Source organism: Nipponia nippon, unplaced genomic scaffold (genome assembly GCF_047370975.1).
Source record: "Nipponia nippon isolate SJK-2023a ecotype South Korea unplaced genomic scaffold, ASM4737097v1 scaffold_9, whole genome shotgun sequence".
In the NCBI taxonomy this organism is placed as follows: domain Eukaryota; kingdom Metazoa; phylum Chordata; class Aves; order Pelecaniformes; family Threskiornithidae; genus Nipponia; species Nipponia nippon.
This window is the reverse complement of record NW_028262413.1, coordinates 6,172,798-6,196,692: the sequence shown is the minus strand read 5'-3', so window position 1 is coordinate 6,196,692 and position 23,895 is coordinate 6,172,798. Positions and strand designations below refer to the sequence as shown.

At 38.7% G+C, this 23,895-nt stretch overlaps 1 protein-coding gene across 6 annotated transcripts in view; it reads left to right on the top strand.

Annotated features, from left to right (window-relative positions):
* The window catches only part of FHIT (fragile histidine triad diadenosine triphosphatase), a 616,103-nt gene that overhangs the window by 462,906 nt on the left and 129,302 nt on the right, over positions 1 to 23,895 (top strand). For all 6 annotated transcript variants that reach the window (XM_087744937.1, XM_087744936.1, XM_087744939.1 and 3 more), the window contains 2 exons: positions 7,311 to 7,456; positions 8,346 to 8,375. In XM_087744937.1, coding sequence (XP_087601063.1) covers positions 7,311 to 7,456; positions 8,346 to 8,375 — 176 coding nt within the window. The remainder of the gene's footprint in view (positions 1 to 7,310; positions 7,457 to 8,345; positions 8,376 to 23,895) is intronic.

The window sequence follows — 23,895 nt, the reverse complement described above, 5'->3', positions numbered from 1 at the left end:
CCGTGTTTAGATAATTTGTCTTGTCTTAATGACTTTTTTTAATGCTAAGATGTGGCATAGCAAGATCAAAAAAATGCATTGTGTGTGGTTTTAATAGTCTGAAGCAATTTTTAAGTTTTGATTGTAATTTGATTGCATTTTGATTGGTTCTTAATCATCTTTATGGTTTATAGCTAAGTTTTCTCCCAAACCAGCAAATTCTGTGATGTACTATTTCCTGTATTGTACCAAAGCAGCCTTCTAAAATATAATTAAATCCAGTTCTACATGTAAAGCCCACTAAAGAGTGCTCCTCCACCTTTTCCTATTATGAGATGCTCACTTTTAATCCAAATAGCCTCTACAGATTTCCTTCCAGAAGTGAGTCACTCAGTCTAATTGAATAAGATTTGTCCTGGGGTGGAGACATCAGTTCTTGCATTACTACAGTTTTATGTACATCCTAATTCAGTGGGTTTAGTGGGGACTGAATGGATGCCTTGACGTATTGTTGTCGTAATAAAGCAGAATATGTATTTGATTCATTTTTAAAGGCTTTTTGATGCTTTGTATGCGTACGTGCGTATGCTAGTTCAGTTGTTCTCACTTCCTTCTTAACTCCTCCTATAGGCAGTATCTGTGGAACTATTATTGTTTTCTTCACATAGAGAAATTGCTCCCTTAGCCTTCAAAATGTGAAGAATTGTTCAAGGGCAGAAAAAAGATAAATGACTGGCAGTTGTTTTTCAGTTATATTAATTTTATTAGTCATGCATTCTCCTGTGTTTTTTCTGAGCTATGGGACTTCTTTCTGTTAGAAATTAGAGCTTTTGAACAAAGAAAACTTCTGTTTAGATGCAATGATGAATTCAATACCCCTGCCTACACTCCTCACTTGAATCTGGGGAACAACGTTGTGGTGAGGTTTAATACTTGAAGCTTCATCTGACTGATTCTCTCTGCTTGGGGCACTTGATGCAAATTCATATAAAAGAGAGTGTAAGAAAAGAATAATCCCTCACCCAGCTCCCCACAGTGTGTTATTTCTGCATTCCCATCAGCTAGCTTATGGATGTGCAGAAGGGATCTTTCATACAGACACATGAGATAGTTAGAAATTTTCATTTATTGCAGTCTTCTGCAGCTGGTTCTTCTGGCCTCTGAGCTCCCAGCAGCCACACCAAGGTACTGTCTGCCCACCTCAGTGAGGGCTGAACTGGCCACTGAGCAGCCTCGCGCCCGAGGGACACCATCTCTACGTGTCTCTCCAATGCTTCCTGCTGTTAGATAGAGATGGTGCTACAGTCTGTATTAATCCTAAAATGAGTAAAACCCTGATCTCCAAAGCAGGAGTTCTCGCTGAGAGTTGCTCTGTAAATGATTGGGATGTTTTCAGCTGGGAGGGAGAGGCAGAGGCTACTGTGCTTTAAGTTATTCACCCAAGCTTATGAAATAGATGAAGCAACATGAAGTCTCCATAGGTACTATAGTTTGGGACAGGTTTGGTTATTTTTGTGTTTTTTTGTTTGTTTTGTTTTTTTTTAATGAAAACTGATTAGTCAAAACCAAAATATTAATGAAAAAGTTTTTATGAGTTTCTCAAATTTAAATTATTAACAAAATTTTTTATTATTAACTGAACTGCCTTTTGTGGAAAAATGTTAGAGTGCTAAAATAGATATTTCAAGAGTTTTAAAAGTTTTGGAAATTTTATTAACTACTACTTTTCAGCTTCAAAATATATTTTGAAATTATTTTTTTGAGGTTTTGACTCTTGTGCTGTTGTGAGAAGGAAGACTCTTTAAAATCTTTTAAAAAGTCTCCTGAACAGGAACAGTATTTCCATCCCAATGCGAGCTGTGGATTCCTGACCATGTTACACATTGAAAATAAATAATTTTCCTAAGTTAAAACCTTTTGTAACAAACGGTTTAGAAAACTAACAATATTAGTCAAACCCAGGAGCTTCATAAAGAAGCAATTACCCTTTCACTTTTAGATAATCTGCCTTCTTCCCCTTGTATTTTGTTCTTTTAAAGCCGCAAATATTAAGAAAACCTGTCATTTTTAATGTTTTTAACTGGTTCCTCAAAAAGACAAAGAAAAAAAAAAAGGGACTTTATTCCTATTGTTAGAATGTCAGTACCTGGAGAGCCTTTAATTTTTTCCTTTATAAAGCTTTGAATTGTTCTGTTTGAAGTTCAAATTCGGGAATAAAACAGAAGTCAAAATGGAAAGTATGTTTTCTATACAGCAAACTAATGGACTTAACCAGGAAAAAGCTGTGTTTAGTTCTAAGGCTTGTCACGTAAAAGGAATTTTAACCTCTTTGGGGTTTCTTTTTTTGGTTTTCTTTTTTTTTTTTTTTTTGACCCCCCAAAGGCCATTTTTCCAACATTTCAGAACCACAGAAGGTGTGTACCTTGGTAGTTGTGTGTGAAAATTTATAATGGGCACTTTGCGGAGTTGATCAGAATCCCACTGAAGGGAACACAGAGCCTGGCTTAGGCCTTAAATGCAGAATTACAATAATTTAGGCTTCAAAGTCAAAATTCAGATAAAGCAAATAAAAATCGCTACAGTGCCTTTGGATTTCAGCCTCCACTCTAGGTGTATTAGTGGAAGAAAAATTGCATTTGAAGTGGTCAGCATGCAGATGTTGGCCATGTGCTTTGCTTTTCTTGTAGAATCTGAGCCCTCTCTATCTGATCAAGTTAAAGGCATTATGCAGTTAACAAATGCTCACTTTTCAGTAGTGACCCATAATCTTCAGTGTGAGCATATCCTTAAATACTTAGATGTACATGGGGAATTTGTACTTGTGCTTGGCACAATTGAACATAGCTTTGACAGTGTCCAGGTGCCCACTGCAGAACCACATTGCAGTAAATTACTCTGAATGCCAGTCTCAAAGGGCTCCAATTATCATGGTCTAAAAAGTCAATGAAAGAGTGAAAGAGATTTACAGAAATGCGTGCAACCTTGACTGTTGAGGGCTGAGAGCTGGCACATGTGTTTTAGCATCCTTGCTCTGCTGGTGTGTAGAAACTTGTTGAACCATGCTTGCTTGGCCATGAGTCTGAGCTTCTCTAAACAGGTTACAATCTCAATAGACTAACAGGCAGAGGCTGTTAATTTGAATTATGGAGGAGGCTCACGGGCTTTGGTGCATTAAACAACCTGCTCAAGGTTGTGCAGGGAGTGGGCTGCTGTGCCCAATATATAAGGTCAAGTGATTTTGTTGAAATCATAGGTCATCCTTAGGTTTTAGCTCGGTTTGGGGGCAATGGGTCTGATCCACTGTGGCTTTACTGCTATTTTATGGTTATGCACTTCCACTAACACACCTGGAGTTTTAGTCTACTATCTACTGGTAGTCTTTGGAAAATACTGACATTCCTAATTGTTTAATAAATCTTTAATGGAGCTTTTAGCGTGTGTGAGAGTATGCATATTGATTTGTGTATGCATATTTAAGTATTAGGGAAAAAAGCAAGGCAGCTGAGAGACTCCTGCAAGATCTAGAGAGAGGAATGTACAATCGCAGATTATAATAAGGTGTGAAGGTTTTCCACTCCTTAAAATAGAGAAGTTGACATGTTAAATTGCATGTACTCTAATGATGTGGACTGACTCAGAGAATTTGAAGAAAACAACAGCTGTGCACATCAAAGCTTAAAAATAGAAACTTCATCAGTCAGTAGCAGTTTAGAATGAATGAAGAAATCACAAAATTATTAATTATGGTGGTTAGAGAAAGGAAACATAAAGTTCAAACTTTCTGAAGACAGAATGCTGTCTTCAATCATGCAGCATGTCTGCTGGGTATCAGCCCCTTGTCCTGCTGAGCCACTCTGTAAAGGTGGGGGCTGTTGCCCAAACATAGGCACCTTCTGCCATTTCAGATACCGTAAGATGACTCAGGCTTCCCACCTGGCTGACAGATATGACACAGGGCATATGGGAGACTCCTGCCCTTCTGGAGTGGCAGCTGGATGCCCTGAGGCATCTCAGATGGCAGTAGATGCTTCTGTCTAAGGAGTAATTGCACGTAGACATAAGTACAGACTCACTTTCACTTGCATCTTTAATACACAGTCACCTGAAGCACATCGGTAGTTCATAGCAGTGTTTGCAGTGGGTAATTGCAGAAAGCAATGAACAGTTTATCTGATTTTAAACGTAGGAAGAATTTTGAGGTGAATAGAGCATTTATCCAGATTTAAATCTGACCAGGATATAAAGTTAAAAACTATCCTACTATTAAAAACTGTAGTTAAAAACTATGATTTAAAGTTGCAGTGGATGATTGTTTTCTTAATGACCTCAAATCCATGAATTCATTCTAACATTTGCCTTTTTATATATTCATAGTTAAATATAACTTGAATGTTGTCCTAATTACATTCTCATGTTAATTTAGCTCTGATTCAGAATTTCTATCATTATTCTTTGTAGAATTATTTTGATATGATGGAAAGTTCAGTAAAGATGCTCCAGTGTGTGATTGTGCCTTTGAATTATTTATCACATTCAAAGACAGAAATATGGTTAAAATCTAGTTTGAGTTGTAAATGAGTCTTGGTAATGTAAGGAGGAAGTGAAAATCCTTTTTGTAGAATGACATGGTTTATGGGCACATCGTTTGATATTGTAGGAGCGCTTCACAGCCCCACATGAGCAGAGCGCCTCGTGGCCTAATAAGAAAACATCCATTGCACCAACTGGCAAATGCTATCTAAGCAGATAAGACAGATAAAGTGTGGAAGAGGAGAGAGAGAGGTACAGATACAACTTGCCCAAATGACAGAGCGGATTAGAGGCAGAATTAAGAAGAGAAAACAGATGTCCTGCCTCGGTCACAACCAGCACTCACGTTGCTCTCTCTTCTCCCTCTGCTATGTGCTGTGGAAACAAAAGCTCTTGCAAGCAGTGTTTAGCCCGTGTTTTTCACAATGCATCACAGTGACAAGTAGTACAGTGTTAATATAAGGTTGTAGAAACCATGATTAATGCAAAAATTCATACTCGTGGCTGTGGCCCTGAGCTAGGTAGAGAACAAACAATTGCTGGCGAGGCATGCACAAGTCTGAGAGGGTGAGAAACTGCTGGGAAAAAATTCTAAAGGAGGAAAGGAAACTTGTCTTAATGTAAGCAGTAGTTTTGCTAGAGGTAAATGAGGGGAAATTCTTCATTTATAAATGGTTCGTTGACCCATGATAATAAAGCAGTGCTGCAGAAGAAGGATAATTATCTACTTAAGTATCAGATGCCCTAAGGGTAAAAGCTTCCCTTCTCTCCTTTTGAAAAATGAACTCAGATTAAACGAATGTCCTTTTTCCTGTTTTACTGTTGACATGGATTTCCTTTTTATGAGTAAAATTAATTAGTTTTTCTATTCCTTTATTCCTGGTATGGAAATCAGGTCTGCCAAGCAAGTTGCCAGCTCTTCCCTTGGGCCCTAAGTTCAGCCAATAGCATCCTTTATGGAGGTGCTTTGTACAGTGTGCTGGGAAGGCACAAATAAATTGCAGGAGTTTTATTATGCCCAGTAGCTTTCCAAGAGGCACAGCATTTTAGAACTAAAGCCCACAAAACTAGGCTTTTTGTCCCCATCCAGGGTTGGCTTATTTCCAAGTACCTGCTTTCTAAATATGTTTTTCTCCTTTCTTAAATTTAATACCATAAGTTATAACAAGAGAAAAAGAGAATAGTGGTGGCATAGCTGATGCTGGACTAAAAAAAATGAGGGACAGATTTTCAGAGCAGATTAACATCCACAGCTGGGGCCAGTCTTCTGCTGTTCTGTTGGGAGCTGCTAGCTGTGGAGCTCACTCGAAAAATCTGCTCCCACTTTAGCAAATATCCATTGCAATCTTGCCTGTCCTCATCTGGACTCTGAAGAATGATCAAAACCTGCCCCTACTTCTTTACTTCCAGAATATGTCTGGTTTTCCCTCCAATCAGAATTATAAATGCAATTCCTGTCATAAACTTCGTGAATGTTGTCTCTGTGTTTATGGAAATAAATCATCTTTCACATGTATTAATCCTTCTTTATTTCAAATGTCTCATGCAATTCTTGAAAATCAGGTTGATGTAACCTTTGTGTGAGCCTGTTAACTACAGAGCATCTCCTAGTTACATTTCCTGGAGTACAGAGAATATTTCTCAATACCTGCAGGCTTCAAGATGCAGTAAAAATAAAAATGACTGTAATACAATGGCATGGAATTAATTTTCTTCAAATATTCCTTTGAACACTCTCTTTAATACTGAAAAAGTAAGAAGATTTTAATTTCCATAGCCTTTGGTCATGAAAGTTCAAGTGATGTTAAAGGTGATTTTAAGGTCTTTATTCTGCAAACACAATACTGTAAGTCAGAAAAAAAATCCTGTCTGCAGGGAATTGAAATGAGAATCAAGTCCCAAGTGCTTGCTTGTTGGATTTACACAACTGAGGCTCTGCTAAGAATTCTTCACCCTATTAATAATGTTACAAAATTGACTTTCAAGTGAGGAATCACAGTAATTACTAATTTCTGTGAACACAGCAGATCAGGTGACTGTGAATAGCGTCTGTGTACTTTCATTGTTTACTTTATAGCTTCATTTCACTGACTCACGAAGTGCAGTCACCAAGGTAGAATAAAGTCAAAGTATATGTGCAGTGTCATGAACACCACGCTTAAAAGGAAATAGTCTTAATTATCTTAATGTATTTCTAAAAACATGTAATATTTATAACAAGTGAGCATTCCTTGTGAATGGTAATTAATGTGATGTAGAAATAAGTGATCTGCTATTATCAGCATAGTCGCAGCTTTTTTCACATATAGGTACCTAAAATTAGAGGTGTAAGATTAAGATTTTCAAAAATACATCCCACATATGTGGAAAAGCATTGTAAAACTGCTGTCTCAGATCACACACCCAAACCCATCTTAAATTCCTTTGGCTTTCCTCCATTTTTAATCACAAAAGGAAATGTCTCTGACTTTCAGGGGTGTTAAATATGAGCATCTCTCCATCAAAATGGTAACTGAGTCTGTGAAAACTTTGCTTTTCTTTAGATGTCTCAGTAGTAACATATGGACCTTATTTTAGTCATTTTGCCCATATTTGAGGATTTTGAGGAAACTTCTGAACAAAGCATCATATGATTCCCTGTATTTAGCCTTATGTTCTAGTTGCTCTTGCTGTAACCCTTGGAGAGGAGAAATTCAGGCAATTCAAAAGTGCTCAGAAGCAGGTTACAGCCTAGGGATTGAGTCAGTTGTCCTTCTGGACCACTCAGATTTGCGTTTGTGCCTTGACAATACCACCTTCAGATGTCCTCGTTTGTCCTCTGCGGCCAGTGGAGCGTTTCCGTGACTTGTGTCCTGAGGAAGTGGCTGATTTATTTCATACGGCACAAAGGGTTGGCAATGTGGTGGAGAAACACTTCTGCGGCACCTCGCTCACCATTTCAATTCAGGTTTGTAAACCAGTCAACTAAAAAAAAGTTTAATGGTTTGTTTTATCAAGCTTTCAACCTTCCTTAGTCCAATGACAAAAGGACATTCAAACTTCGAGGAGCGATAAATGCAAAATAATAATAATAAAAGCAGCACAATAACTGCATTGTAGCCTATCAGATTTGCCATTGAAAAAAAAATAAGAGGCAAACCAGCAGAAAAGTATAGATAATTAATAACTGCAAAACTTTGGAATAAGCCTGCAAACACTTCCAAACGCAGTGCTTGCTTGCGAATATTTTGGCAAATGCTCTTCCCTCAAAGAAGTGTTTGCAGGATTGAGCTAGAGAAGGCAGCCACATCTCACTGTTCAGCAGGTAACCCACGGCTTCTGATGGAAACAGGTAATTCCTGCTCACAGCTATTTGTATGCAGGAAGAAAGATAAGATGCAGCCATGTAAATACGTTATCAATTCTGACCTTTCAGTTATTTGTGCTGGGTGTCTTTATACCAAAAAAGATCTGTGTTTAAAGCAAATCAGGACACTAAGCCCATTTCATTAGAATAAGAATTTCAGCAAGCATGTTTTGATTAAATTCTCACTTACGTGTCTGATTTTATAGTCACAAGGATAAGAAATCTATTGCTAGCTATTAAAAAATATGATCTGAAAGAATGAAAAATAACAACTGTCATTTTTGTGGTCTAAGGTACAGTTTCTCACTTTGCCATGGCCTGATATGGAAAGGCGCCTTGTCCAAAAACTTTGTGTTGAATGGTCCCCAGGAAAATATGTTAAATTAACATACAGTGAAATTGGATGTAAATGATTATTGAGTAAGATTTCTGAAGCCCTGTATGATCCTTCTTAGTTCCTCTAACCTGAAACTTGTCCCTTTGCTTACAGGATGGGCCCGAAGCTGGACAAACAGTAAAGGTGAGTGCTTATTATGCAGAATAAAAGTTAAGAGGCAATTATAAGAACTAATAAAAGATCAAAGCTAGTCATCTGCAGACCACTGCTGTATTGTTACTTTATCCTTGAGATCAAAAAATCCCAAGCGTACAATAGCTGTAAATACTTTTTATTGAAATTGCACAGGACAATGTTTACAGGTTTTCTTTCTAGACAAAAATTTTCAGTCATGAAAATATCTTTTCTAAGCTGCTGGGTGTATTTATGCAAGAAAAGCCTTAGAAAAGAGGCATCTGTTAAAGTTTTTTGTTTGTTTTGTGGAGAAAATATTGCCCTTCCATTCATAATCTCTTTGTTTGTCTTTTTATTGCCTAATGAGTTGTAGCTAATTATAGCAAGAGTTAAACTGAACCACATTAAGAAAATAGACTTTTTGTCTATGCTTTCTCTCTACATATTCATATCACATTCTTGTTACTGAAGTTCAAATGTAATAGAGCCAGTGAAGCTTAAAAACAGATTTTAAGTGTACTTCTGAAAAAAAGGCAGGGGGGTGGAGGGGAAGAAAAGGATTTATGATTATACTCTCCACTTGAGTAATAACATAGATAACATCCAAGATGGCTCTCCAGCCATGTTTCACTGCCTCGTAATGCAAATGCAAATGCATGTGTAGTTAGATTATATGCCTGAACATTAGATAAAGGCTATTTTTTACATTTGGAATCAAAGGAAAGTCAAATATGGCTATGGGTTAGCACTTTGTAAAATCAAATTAGATGTCTCAAAGAAGCTGTTTGGGTTGATTAAGATAACTGTAACAACCAAATGATGGCGTACAGAAACATTTTACTTCTTTCCAATTTGCTGTATTGACCTTATTTTTCCTACTCCTTTTTGTTGCCTGCTTTGAATATTTAGCAGAGAGGTAATGGGGAGAGAAAAGAAGAAATTAGAAAATCCCCGGGCTTTGGGAAGCTGAGGAGTGATGAAGGAATGTAATACAATTTACTTCAGTACTGTGACAAAACAGATTCCTCGGCTCGTGACTTAGTGCATTGGGTGGGTTTCACTGGGAATGCCTGTTGACAGGTGAAAGTCTTAGTTCAAATACTTTCCAAAGTAAATTTTGTCATTAACACCAATGTTTTAACAAGCAGATGACAGGATTTCTTTTAATATCTACGGCAAATGTTTTTTTCCATGTAAATAAAAGGTTTATAGGAATGACTATATTAAAATGTGAGAAAATTGGCTAGTATGAATGAGCAAAACTAGATGCAAAAATTCTCATCTTCTGTGATTGTGAACAACAACAAATGCTTATGTAGGCCTTAAAAAGGCAAGAAATTTTGTATCATCTTGCATTCATACTGGAGACAGAGCATTAAGTGTTTATCCAATACATTGCAAAATGGTAGCCACCCGTCGTGCTTTCTTTTCAGACTTTTAATAAGCAATGAGATGAAAACGACCCGCTCTTAGAGCTGTGAACCCCTAGACTCTGTAATAAAGAGTGTGTATTCATAAATCAGAGGTTAGCAGTTTGCATTTTTCTACTTTTCTGCATCATTGGGCAACACTGTAATTTATCATCATCACTTTGGGAGGTTTATCATCCAAAAATGTCAAAAACTATTTTCTTCAGAGAACTTAGAGCTTTCAAAACTTGAACTGGGGAAGAACTAACTATGATCAAGATCTTCTTTAAAGTGAACAATAGGAGGGATACATAAATAGCTGGTTCCATTTAAACTGTTTTTAGTCAGGAAGTTTGAAAAACCACCTATGTGATCTACAAATAATTTATGAACCTTAAATTCAATGTGTCATGTGTTTCTGTATGTCTTTTTCTTCATGTATCAGAATGCACAATAATCCAGTCTTCCTCTAAGGGAACTGTTAATTAAAATTTCTGGAACAGACTAAACGTTAGAAAAACATTCTAATAGTAAGAATAGCAAAGCATCACGGTAAGTATCCAAGGGAGTTTGTGGAGTGTCTGTTTCAATAGGGTAGGCAAGCGTATGTCAGGAGCTAATTAGGTGTAGCTGATCTTGCTTTGAACGGGGTCACATACCAGATGGCTTCCAGCGTCCTTTCCAGTAGTGTTTTTTATAATTCTGTATACCTGTATAAATACAGGCTACTGTATGTGCTATGTAAGAAAAGAATTACAGGAAGCAAGGGAAGAGTACTGGCTGTTAAATTGGTCAGTGCAAAGCTTTACTACAAAATGGGAAGAGGTATCAGCCTAGCTGAAGACAAAAACTGACTGAGAAATTTAATCTGAAAAAGATTAGGAAATCCTCTTTCTTTGTCAACAAGAAGAAATGGTAATCCATGTCCAAGAAAAATATGGGACCTCAGTCTGAGTCTCAGATCTTTCTTTGCTATGGAGATGCCAAAAATTGTTTGTGCAATGCATGTACCAGGTTTAAAGGAGATTACCCTTTCAGTGTGATTTTGGATAGAAATCAGTGATAAGATTGTCTGCCAATGTTACATGTTCATTGTGCTGGTGTGAAACCTGCTGGTGTGTGCAGGTTTCAGTCAGATGTACCACGTACTGCAGTGTCAGGATACTTTAGTGGTCCCTCTTGGGCCACTTCCTAGTTACCTCGTGGGAAGCTGTTTATAACCCAACATGTAGCTCTGTTATTGCTGTACTCTGTTCCTTGTGGATGCGGTCCTCTGAATCTAAGCTAGCAGAGCCTGCAGAACAGTGTTCTAGGAAAGCTTATGGTCCTTTCAAATTCCCCCATTATTGCAGTCTATGTGTTTGCATTGGATGGGTCTTTGGAAGAAATTATACTTATACCTGACCCTCAGCTCACCAATACTTTGGAAGTATAGATGGGTCTTTTCTTATCCTTTAGCAGCTGAAAATATACATTTGGTGAGGAATTCTGAACAATATCCCAGATCTCAGACCATAAAATAATACAATATATTGCATCATAATCTTTTTCATAGCTGTCCACAGATTGTGCCTATTCCAGCCCCATTACCTATTTATGAGAGGGACAAATGTCCCTCTCCAAAGGTCGTCACAGACTTGCACACTTGGTGTTTTATTGTAAGAGGTTCTTGCACAAAGTCACAACAGAGAACCTGAGCGTCTCTGAGCAGTGTGTCAGCGAGCATAACCATCTTCCAGCATTAAAGACGTTTTGAATACTTACTTACTTCTTACTTGAGAAAGGAAGGAAATTATGTTTAGGTCCTCTTTTAAAGACTATTTACCTCTGCAATTTTGAGCTCTGTTTTTCTTGGAGAACACAAAAACCATGGTGTCCTTGTGCCAGGAATGGAGGGTGAGTTTCATGCCGGTTCTGTTTGAGAATGCTTTAAATATCCAGGCAATTTCATGGATCAGGGAAATCAGCTCTGCATCTTAATGCAGGGCTCTTATTGCTATGTCAAGTGAGTGGCGTTTCAAGATTTTCCCGGTATATTTTATAGCCTTCAACATCAAGTCAGCAAATGCTCTAGATGCCTTGGTGGATGTATAGCATAGTGTAGAATAAACTCTCAGGTTTACCTTTTATGTGAGATTCAATCACAAGAAACTCCGTGTACTCTCTACTCCGTAAAGGCTAAACAAATCAAGCTGGTAGGAGCATGATGCAACTAATTTATCTGTAGAGACAAGATAATATTGCACAGCAAGTGTCCATTGCACAAACACATACGAACACATACTCTGTTTTGCAGCAGTGTCGAAGTCTCCAGCAGCTCAGCACCTCCACTGTTACCCGTGAGTAAGTGCCTGTTTGCCAATTACAGGTTCACCTAAATAAATGAGAAAGCGAGGCTGATGGTGGCAGTGTGGGTATATGTGCAGAAATTTATTTTATATGTCACACATTCCACTAATTATTTTACACCGAGAAGATGGCCTCACGATTATTTTTTGATGTACATGTTTTTCTTTCCCAGATGTTTTTTTTTTAATGCTGTGTTAAATCAATCCACCTGGTTTGCATTCTTTAGAAATCTTAACCTGAACTGTGGAGTCTAGGGTTTATTTAAGCCCACAGCAGACTGCTCTTTCATACTGTTTGTCTACTTATTTCTGGACCTGAAGTACTGGACTTCAGGTTTGAGTCTTTAAATTTAATCAGATCACATTGCAGACTGATTGCATCAGAAGGATTAAATTCACTAACTGCAATACTTTTGATGCCTCAGCCTGCTTTCCCTGCAGACTGGCAGATGTGAGTCCTTGTTTAATGGAGTATTGGAAGCCACCTTTTGCTCTCTTAAAAGAACAAAAAAAGCTGGCATTTGAGAAATGCAAAGATTTTTCTTTACCTCTAAACAAATATAAAAATTCAAGCAGAAAAAACATGGAAGAAAGAAACAAGTTTTTGAAAACCAGATTGTAATAAAACATGTGAACAAATGGTGTTGTTTGCTTTACTCTTAAGAACCATGATTCTCTTGAAAGCTTGTGGGATGTCCAAAAATGATTTGATGAAGTACATCAGTGTCTTTGAATTGCTTTGAGAACCACACTGATAGTATTTGGTTGGAGAATATGTAATATTGCAGATACGTAATTGGTACAGCAAATTCAGTAGTCTCAGGGCTGCTGTGTCTCTTTTGAGCTCATAATTTTCTTTGTGTTTCAGTACTATACATAGATTGGGGTGGGTTTTGGTGGGATGTTAGTGCTGTGTATTTTCAAAGCTAGGATTATACTGCCCCTTACACAGATGGGGAAGCAGCAGGGGCATCCAGATAGTTTCCCCTGCCCCCCCCCCGCCAAAGCCTTTTGCTAGCTCGTTGTTTTCTACTCACGCTAAATAATAATTCTTGCCCATTCCTTCAAGGCCCTTTTCAAAATCTGCCTTGTGTTGCCCTAATTTGCCTTTCAGTCCCTTGGCCAGACCTATGTTTTCTATGACGCAATTAATGGATATAGCGCTAGAGTCCCAATTTCCTCTTTGCTTTCTCAGGTCCTTACTTCTGTTCATTACAGGTAACATTTAGTTTTTGATTGAACTATAAGCTTTCCAGGAAAAACATCATATTGCTTTTTTGTTTGCCATGCTTAGAGTCCAAAGAGTCACTGGTGGATCTGTAAACCCTCCCTTAATACAAATAATAATATGCAGGACCTAGAATGAAAACGGTTCTTAAGGCCCCCCTAATTTGTACAGATCAGTTCCTGTACTTAAAACATGGTAACAGTTGACAAAAGTAAGAGGTGTCTGTGTCCAGTATACACCCATGTAAAGATATAGAGATTTTTTGAAGACTGAAAGAGATGAAAGAAAATTGGGAATGTGGAAACAGCCTAGTGATTGATGGACATGACACCATCCTAGCTGAGAATGCCAAAGGCTCCAAGGCACTGATAAATTGAAATGATGACCTGGATAATGAAGTCTGATCTAGAAATATTGGGTTGTGAAGTTCCCTGAAGGTATGGGGACAGAAATTTTTGAAAGATTCTCTTTAGCAGTGAATTATGATGGTTCTGAATCTGGATGATTTTGAATTTCCAGTAGTGAATGTCATGACATGCTGTACCCCTGACTTGTAAAGTAATATCATTCTCTGTCCCTGGACAAACACAGAATAGTCTGTATGGACTAGAATGTCAAAAAAATCCCAAAACAAAACAGGATTAAAAATGTGCAACTATAAATGAGGAAAGTAAAAGAAATTTCAAAATATCTAAGTTGAAGAATAGTAATGAGAAGGAAGATTTTACTATTCCATGCCAGGAGTTCTACCCTTCTTTCCTGCCATATGGATTTCTTAGATGAATATTCTTTTTAGGTAGTTTAATTCCAAAAATACCCCCAGAGCTAGTCAGAGTTATTGACACTGTCTAAATTAAACTATAATAAGCAAGTAAGTAGGCTCAAATACTTGTTTAAATTGCCTTGGTGTACAGATATTAAAAGTCCTGCAGCTCTGTTGGCCACATCCATCATCTAGCTCTTCCCTTGCTGGGCATGATCCCCTTCAGCAGGAGACCTGCAGAGCACTGGCCACTGGCTTTTTTCGTCTCCCAAAGGTCAACGGGTGAGAGCTAAACTGTGGGTAACGCGTGCAGACCTGCAGTGGAACTTGCATGTGTGTAACATGAAGGGTGTGTGCACTTTCCGGAATGCCCATGGGAGCACGGATGTGCCTGTCCCACTCCCCAGCAGCCACACCATGTGTCAGCAGAGCCCTGCAAGCCCCAGGAGAGGCTGGGGCTGCGGGTGGCTGTGCCAGCAGCTAGTCCAAATGGAAAAGCGAGCAGTTTCCCCACGGAGCCTTGCTCTTGCTGGGACACGGCTTCATGCTGCTCATAGTGACCTGACTGATTACTGCAGGGAAGGGTTAAACACTGCCAGGGCTCCTCACGCTCTGCCCTTCTGTGCAGCTCCAGGAGAGCCTTCTCCTGCTTTGACAAAAGCATTTTAAATATACTTTTTTTTTTTTCTGGTATGTGTTCAGATATTTACAATTTTCATGACAGAAGAATCTTGAACAAATCAGTCATTCAGAAGTGTTTATTTGGGAGGTTGAAAGCTCTTCAATTTTTTTTCCCTTTTTTTTTTTTTTCTATAAACAGAGTTACATTTCAAAATGAGAAAGTATTTCTAGCTGAAAGGTGGAAAAGTTTTCCTTTGCAAATGTTATAACAGGGTATTTTGATACCAAAAACTTTTTCTTCATAAAAACAAAACCTCTTTTGGAAATACTTTCTGGTTTACTGAATTGGCATTTTGTGACAAAAAAAAACCCAAAAAACCCACAAAAAAAAACCCAAACAAAAACCAATATGGGGAGGGGTATTGAGAAATCCATGAATTGCTCTGCATGCTGCTCTTCATTTGCCCCACAATGACTGAGAATAGGATCAAAAATCCTATGTTTTAATTAGAAAGTATCTTTCACTTCTTTGTTCCCATGTTACAGCAATATGTTTTGCGTTTAAATCATTCTCTGTCTCAGAGTATGTACAATCAATCAAATGCCACTCTTGAGTACAGGTCCTACAAATACCCTGTTGTACTGTAAATGCAAAACCTCTAGAAATCCCAGACAATGCATGAGGTCCAAAATCATTAAGAGCATAGCCAAGGCTGTCTGATTAATTTTTGTGTGGTTAGTGTATGAATTTTTTTCCAAGCTGCATCTCATCTGTAATACTTTTTCTCTTTGTCAAGCTCATATCTTATAAACCTCTTCATTTAACAGGGAATCCTTTCTTTCTTTTTTTTTTATTTTTTGTTACAAAACACTGCTTTCAACCATCATGTAACTCACCAAGAAATGTGCAAAAACATTCCCGTTTAATTCGGATGTGTAACTTGATGCTGTTCTGTGTTTTGCAGTAGGTGAGAATTGTTTATTAAGCAAGTGTTGCAAAGCTAGATTTCAGTTTAATCGGTTTCTTTCTAAAAATTAATATAATGCTTTATAACAGAATATTGTGTGCCAGTGCTCTGACCTCTTGTCATTTTGCACATTTGTCTTTGCATTCTTACCTGCCAGCTACTGCATTTGCTTCCTCCAAAGATCCACCATAAAATTATTCCTATGCTGACCACAGATTAGAAGGGATGTCAAAGGGTCATGTGCAAAACAGACTTCTTTTCTTCATGCCAATGTGTGCCTTCTATAAGCAGGCATTTACCCATGCTTAAACTGTTTTGTGGTTGAGTTTATTGCGTGTTCTTGCCCAAAGGCATTTTCAGTTGACTGATCTGTGTTAAACTTTGGTGCCTCAGCTGTCTGGCTGGATGCTGTGACATCCAGGTCTCCCAGGGAAAGGCAGAATCACAGTGCTTTGCTCGTGTTAATGACCCAGTTTCAGCCAGACAAAGGGAACCCATTTATTAGAGTCCTGGCTGCCTTATCAATGCAATAATAAAGAAAATGTTAAGTTGGCTCCATATTTTTTTCCCTTAAAGTCACCTCCGCTTCTGAAAATGAAAGAGCTGTCTACTTAAAGCTGTCCCTGCAGCTCCCCAGAGAGCCTGCACAACTTGAATGAGTTTGTTGCTTAAAAATGTCAATAGGGAAAGAGTGTATGTAATGTTTTTGCATGTGATAGCAAGGGAATGGAGGCCTTTCCTAGCCCTGAAAGAGTAGGTGGTTACGCTGCCTGTAACCTATTGAAATTCTAAGCATATCTGAAATACAAGTCCATGCATTTTAGTCTGTTCTGGCAGCACCGTGTTAGCCCACATAGGACTTTCTTTCAGAGAAAGAAAAGCCTCTGCTTGAAATGATTTAGAAATGGAAAACTAAGGTTAAAATAATAGAATAAAACTTGCTCAGCAAGCTCCAGACAGGATGACAGGATGAAGAGTATGTAATATTTTTGCTGTTTTAAAAAAAAAAAAAGTCAAGTCTGGATACTGCAGTGGTTTTTTTGTATCATGCTCGTTGCAAGCCAGGCTGGACAAGCCAAGAGCTTCTTGCAAGATAAAGCAAAACCTCTCTCTCGAGCCTTGTTTCCCCCATCCCTCCTGAAAGCTGCTTGGGTGCCCTCTGGCAAGACCACTCATACACAGAGTCATTCCATAAAGCTAAGCTGTAGTTTGAAAGAATTTGAAATATGCCTTTAAAATCCAGTCTCTGGGAGCTTTATCCAATGGTCCCTCCTCATTTGGTTAGCAGTAGGAAAAGCCCACGCTGGCTGGTGATGGAAACGTTGCTGGAACAGCAGTTTCTGAGGCTGAAGGAGAACGGATGCCAGTGCACCTCTTGTGTGGTGCTCACCATTTTGTGGTTTGCTCTCACTTGTTTGTAGTGATGGGAGTAAAAACCTGCACCTTATGCAGTGCTGCTCATGTGGTGACTCCACAAGGCAGTATCTCCACTAGTTGTGTTTTTCAGAGGTCGATGACTCCATGCTGCTGTTTTCTGGTTTACTGTTTCGGTGACAGCTATTGAGCAATGCTTTGCTGCTTGCACTGTGGTGCTTTTTTAGGCAAGTGAGGTGTAGCGCTCCCTGAAGAGCTAGAGAAACACTCTAAACCCCTTCCCTTTTGCAGAAATCTGGATGGTGGTGTCTCCAAGCGGATTGCACACACATACGTGTAGCAAATGTTGAGAGACGTGTCTTTAAAAAGAGAAAGGAATAATCATGAAACAAAGCCTGATTCTTAAATGTAGGCAGTTACCTGGTAAAATCAGGTTGGTAGTTTTATCTTCTTCTCAGTTTTGGATCACATAAAAGAAATCAGCATCTATGTATGCGGTTCAGCACAACTGCCAGACCTTTTCTGGAGAGAAATTCCCTGCTTGACTAGTAGATATGTTGCCAGTCAGGATTAAGATTTTTTTAAAATAAGTTATTCTGTGTCTGAATTGGCTGCCCCTGCTTATGATTTTCTTTCAATACATAAATACTCTGCAGCGCCTTGATTTTGAAGGAAAAAAAAAAACCTGCAACTTTCAAATAATAAAGTCTGTAAATAAAAGCATTTCTGGGTATTTTTAAATTTCTTTTCATGTATTAATAGTTGAAATTTCTAGGAATGACGCTACAATGGGCATAAATTGCGGAAAACCAAATGAATCTTTTAACAGTTACACTGTCCCCTTAACTGAGATCACAGACAGAAGATTTAAGGAGAGAAGCTTAGATTCCCTACTGTAACACAGTTACCTACTTCGGAGGTAAACTGTTCACTTTCAGAGAGAAAAATTCACCTATAATAATTAGCCAGCTGAGGAAAATTCATCCTGAAGCTTTCTTTTTTACCATTAGGTCTCCACACACTCTTTTCTTTTCCATCAGAGACTGCCTTTTTCTGGAGTTTGAGATGCCTCAGTTCTTCTCAGGAGTTCTCAGTCCCTTGCTAGGTGCAGCAGACTGATAATTGAATTTTACCAAGCAAATTGTTGTGGCAAAAGTGATTTAAAGAAGGGCCATGTCATTATTCCTGTTTTGTTGAGCAGATGAAGAGGCTGGGGTTGATAATAGCTCTGTCCGTCAGAGGCAGCGCAGTCGTGGGGCACTGCCACGCTCTGGCCGTGCCAGGAGAGCTCACCTGTATCCATGACATTTTGTTGTTCCCCGAGTTTTACATCTGCACCATGTCTTGCTTCTGTCCTGAGCTTTTCTTTCTCCCATTCCTACTCCCTTCTCCCATGACCTGGGGCTTTGCTTTGTGCAGGGTGCCAATGAGATCCTTCGCTATGGCGGTCCCAGGGAGAAGGGACAGCGTGCCCAAGGGGAGAACCCTGAGAAACTCGTTTGTTTTTCATCATGGATGGAACCCATTAAGGTTATGCCTATGTGGACAGATGCAAACAGGCTGGATTTGTTAGCATGGGCTCAGGTCTGGGCTAAGAGGCTGCCTCTGCTTCTGGACTGGGAATGACATATGCAGTCAGAACAAATTCGTTTCTGTCTGTACCCATATGCAAGGACCAGTGCTAAGCGTGGCGTGTCCATGCACACATCTCCTCTAAATAAATCCTGCCCAGTGTAGCACTTCAGAGCAAGTCTCTGTGGCCAGGAGCAGCGGAAATCAATACCCTGTGGTAAGGGCAGAAGATTGGAAAGACATCCTGTGTTTGCTAGATTGCTTGGGTCTTTTGAAGGGGAAAAATGGTTTCTCCTTTGGTAATCTTCTAGCTTATTATCTCTGAAAAATCAAACCATTTTCTTTTCTCTTTCATTTATACTTTTTGTGAGTTACCTCCTTCATTGCTACCATGAAAATCTTCATTTCATGTTGTCTGCCTGGCATCACTGATCCAAATTCTCTCTGTGAGAGGCTGGAAGAGAATAAACTAGAGCAGATGGAAAGTGCGCATGTGAATGATTGCCTTGATCTTGCTTGTAAAGATGTTGAAATCTGAAATGCTGAATTCCTCTGTCTGATTTCATGAATGTTGAATTTCTCTGTCTGATTTCAAGTCTGGTTTTTAGTATTTGAAGTAAAGATAATGCCCAGAGGTAGCACTTTATTTTTTCTTCTTCTTTTTTCCTTTTTTTTTTTTTTTTGATGGAGCTGTGAATGAGCTTTATTAGTTCTCCACTGAGAAAGTATAGAAAAGACAATAATACTGTGATGTTTTCTCACCTGGCCTTCCAGCACACCTCAGCTGGAGCGGAGTTGTCATTAGGGGGTCGTCAGTCTGCCCAGATTGAGGAGTGGATCAGTTCACACCATACTTAATGGATGCTTTTTTCTGCAAGTCAGTCATCTCTGAACTCAACAAAAGCCATTCTTTCAATTGTGGCCTTTTGGTGAGGCCACCCTGAGTTACATTTAGAATCATAATCTAGCAGAATATGAATCTGTTCTTCGATTCTCTGAGTCCCATGTGGTGTCTGGGGCTAGATTATTCTCTGGTACAAATGGTTCAGTTCACTTGTGAAAATACGTGCACTAAATCAATGGAGCTTTTACCATTTCTATACAAACTTTTTTGATGCTACTTGTGTAAGCAACTCTTTGATTTCATATAGTTTACCATTTAAACCTACAGTTATTAGTCATATGTGTGAATCTAGTAATTCCGAATGCAAAACAGCATTTTGAGAAAATAACCTATTAGGCATAATTTGATATAGTGTTTTTATTTTTTTCTTTAAATATCTTCCACTTCACCTGAAGAAGTTCACTGTTATAGTAACCAGCAAGTAAAAAAAATAGTAAGGAAAAAATCCCAGAATTTATTAGGTTCTAATAAACTCCCCTCAGTGCACATACATTTAGTATCTTTCATTAACATTAATGAGAATTATGCATGCATCATGGGGAGAATAGGCGCTGTTGTTTTATTTCTTTTTCTTGTTTTCAGTATTAAATCTTGTCCTGCATTCAGTTGTATAGGGCATACATGCATTCCTGCTGCTCAATTATTTGTTCTACTTAATATATACAGTTTGAGCACCTCCTTTTGCATAGTGAAGGTAGAAAGTTCATAAATTAAAAAACATCTAACAGAATTTGTGGACACACATAAAAACAAGGGATATGCAAATTAATGAATTAATAGATTGCTATTGATTACCAGTAAGGCCTAATTAAATAATAAATTTTCCCCCACACAATTACTTGTTTCATGTTATTAAATGATCAAATCCATAACTAGTTTGGAAGCTCAGGCTCATAGAATAAAATGAGGTGCTCAAGAGAGCAAAGTTGTGTTTTGGAGCAACAGAGACAGAGGCAGGGCCTAGTTACATGGATTTATGATTTAATTTTCTGTGTAATCTAATTTAGTGTAACTATTGAGTTTCTAAAAAAATGAACTTTGATTAGATTTTGTTGACAAAAATAAATACAAAATATAGGATAGTTTATTCATTATCTGTAGCATATTGAGAGAAGTGACTCGTGGGTATTTCTGTACCTGAAGGGGCCCTTTTTTCCCCATTTCCTGTGCTTTTAGCTGTATTCCACAGCAGTCAGTCATCCTCCAGGCCCCATCCAGGTGTAGTACATTACAAAAATCCAAAATCCAGAGGATACAGAACTAATTTCTGTGAGAAAATTAATTTCATATAAATAACAGCTTAATCATTCCTCATTTCTGAGGTAGGCATCAATATTTCATAGAGAGTATTAAGTATGTGAAGGTCCTGGGAAGAAGACGCGTTGGAGAAGGAAAGTAAGCAAATAAAGCTCTTCAGATGGACATACTTTCACTTAATTGGGAGTTTTAAGAGCAGATCGTGGGAGCAGGAAATGAGTCTTTCAGCTAATTCCCTTCTGCATGAAAAATGCTGCATGCCAAAACACTGCTGTCCACGGCGAGAAAACTCCTTGGGTGTAATTCCTCAGCACAGCGCCGTGCCACAGCAATGCCCTGATGGCATCTGTGGCTCAGGTGTTGCCTACCTGGTTGGCTCTGTAATTAACAGCAGATTGCAGGATGAGCAATGGCATCTCGTTCATTAGCGGTTAGGGCTGTGTTTTGCTTGCATTTGCTGGGCTTGCCTGGCAGCAGATTGAAGCAGGGAGACAGATTGCTTGTTCCGTTATAGAAAGCGCTGAGCCTACCTGTGCAGGAGCCTGCACATCTGTACGGACCTGGGTATGCGTTTAGTTGCTGTTGTGCTGGGGAACATGCTATCGCTGAGCTAGCTCGCTGCAGCTAGGCTAGCGGTAGGATTTAGTAGAGCATATTGCCTTGGGCAGAGCACTATTCTAGGTTGGCTTTACTTGATGGAGCATCTTTGTGCGATGCCCTGAAGACTATGCTTACAGTTACAAATCCTAGCTTTGACTTGCCTGAAGCCAAGCTGCTGCTTTTGTGGTGCAGAGCCAGCCAAGTGCTCGCTCCCCTCGCTGTGATGACCGCATGCCAGTGGGTGCTGTTCACTGGCAGCGTGTGCAGTAATGGTCCTGGCAGAGAGGAGTGTCCGAGCAATGACCGTTCAGAGATTCACGGCTTCACTCAAAACTCTCTGAGCTTAGCACAGGGATTCAGCACTCTGGGGACTTTGAACGAGCCGTACAAGAGAAGAGCCAAGGTTGTCCTTTCACGAGAACTGGAAAGGTTTACTTTGCTTGTTCCTTACATAAAACACGTGGACCCATTTTTTACATCCCTCTTCCACTTCTTTCCATTTCTGATGATCAATAGGTCGAGTTTCCATTTCAGTCTTTCTAAGTGTTTGTTGAACACCTGGATACATAAGCAAAAAAGTTGTTCTGTAGTTGCCTGCCTGGATGACTATAATTAGCAGCAGATTGCCATGAATGACATCCTCTTCCTTAGCGGTTAGGGATGTGTTTTGCTTACATTGCGTTGACTTGACCTCAGCAGGTCCAGGCTGGCAAACAGATGTCATCTCTGTACAGTAGAACATCTCCTGGTCACTCCAGTAAAACAGGACATGTGTGTATAGAAGTGAAAGGCAGAATATTTGCACTAGCCGTTGAGTGGAACATGCAAACAAATTTCAATAGGCAGGCAAAGACAGGCTGCAAACCCTACTGGGAAATGATAAATTGCTGTTAAATGTTATAATTATCCCGTGACATTCAGAACTGAAACTTAACTAAATTTTACTGAAAACTTAAAAAATAATGGGAGAGGTAATATGATTTAATAAATTAGCCACAGAGTAAGTGAAAAAATGAGAACACAACAGAAAATTAATATTTATCTTTTACCGGTGTATAACAGGCTCTGTTAAAAAATGTCAGAAAGTGAAGAAGAGTTTGTTAGACAAATTATAATTTTAATTGCAGACGTAATTGATTATACTCAGCATGCTCATTAGGTTAAGGGAGAATATGAGTCAACTCTCAAGGTCATTACAGTAATAGATATTGTAGGCATGTAATTTGTGATAAGCTGGTTCGTGAACATCTAATTGCTCATTCATGGCAGTGTGTCTGGCACTTTTACTCCCCAAACACCTCTTTGTCCAATTTATTTAACACCCCTTAATATTCCAGGGTCAAATTTACTACAGGAGGCATCAAGCAGTGAATTTTCAACCTCCAAATTATTACGCCACTTCACCCTTTTTGTGCCTCAAAGACAGAGCCTGCATTACTAAAAATTAGTGGTCTGGCACTAAGCAGGGTACATCACAAATAGAAATACTCACCCACAGAGACAAGCTAGAATTTCTCATGGAAAACAGCTGTTCCCTGCCCTCCCCAATGGCAGTCCTACATTAGAGTAGGATGCCAAAAGAGATGTTCTTTTTAAAAAATGCACTAATTAATCAGAACTACTTCTTTGTATTGTTCCTTGGAAGAACATAAAATAATAGTGTCTTGTTAACTCTTTTGTTATTATTTCATTTCAAGACTTTGACAGAAAGTCATTAATATTAGCTGTCTCTTTGGCTGAAAATCAATTGGAATGTCACTTATCAGTTCTTATAACCAGAAAAAATAGAAAGAACCACTTACAACTTATATCAACTATAAATAACAACTGTACCTCACTTTGATATAATGCTTTATATTCTTAGGTGTCAGAGAATGAATCGCTGCCCTAATTACTGAAATCCAAGTAGTCGGAGTCGCTTGTCCTAGGGCCAGGCAACAGCACAAGGGTGGCACTGGGAATTGAAACCAGACATCCTGAGCTGCAGGTAGACGCATTTTCTACCTCCTCTCTGCAGTCATTCCGTCTTAACACAGGATCAAACTGTTCTGATTTATTAATCAGTACTGTCACGTTATGTAGCATTGCAGAGTGGTGGCTGAGGTAAGACAACCAAAGTCATTCCCATTAGATTGAGAAGTTTGATTCAGTCTGCTGTGTAAGAGGAAAATGTAACTTTTCATTCAAATATCTTTGGCTGTATTCCAGGAATCAGGGATTTGGGGGGTTGTTCCGGATTTGCTTTTTTGTTTTTTAATAAGTAAATAACATGGCTCTCAGAGCAACATAGCTTTCCTTTATAATAATTTCATTTTTTGCAAGATATTATTTTCACTTGAGATGACATAGTCCATAATTATCTATTGCTTATTGCTGAAGAATGCAATAGATCTAGCTATAGATACTTAATTATATACCAAATGAATTCCAATATGATTTCATAGCTATTCTTTGTTAATATTTTTGGAAGACTCAAACGTTTGAA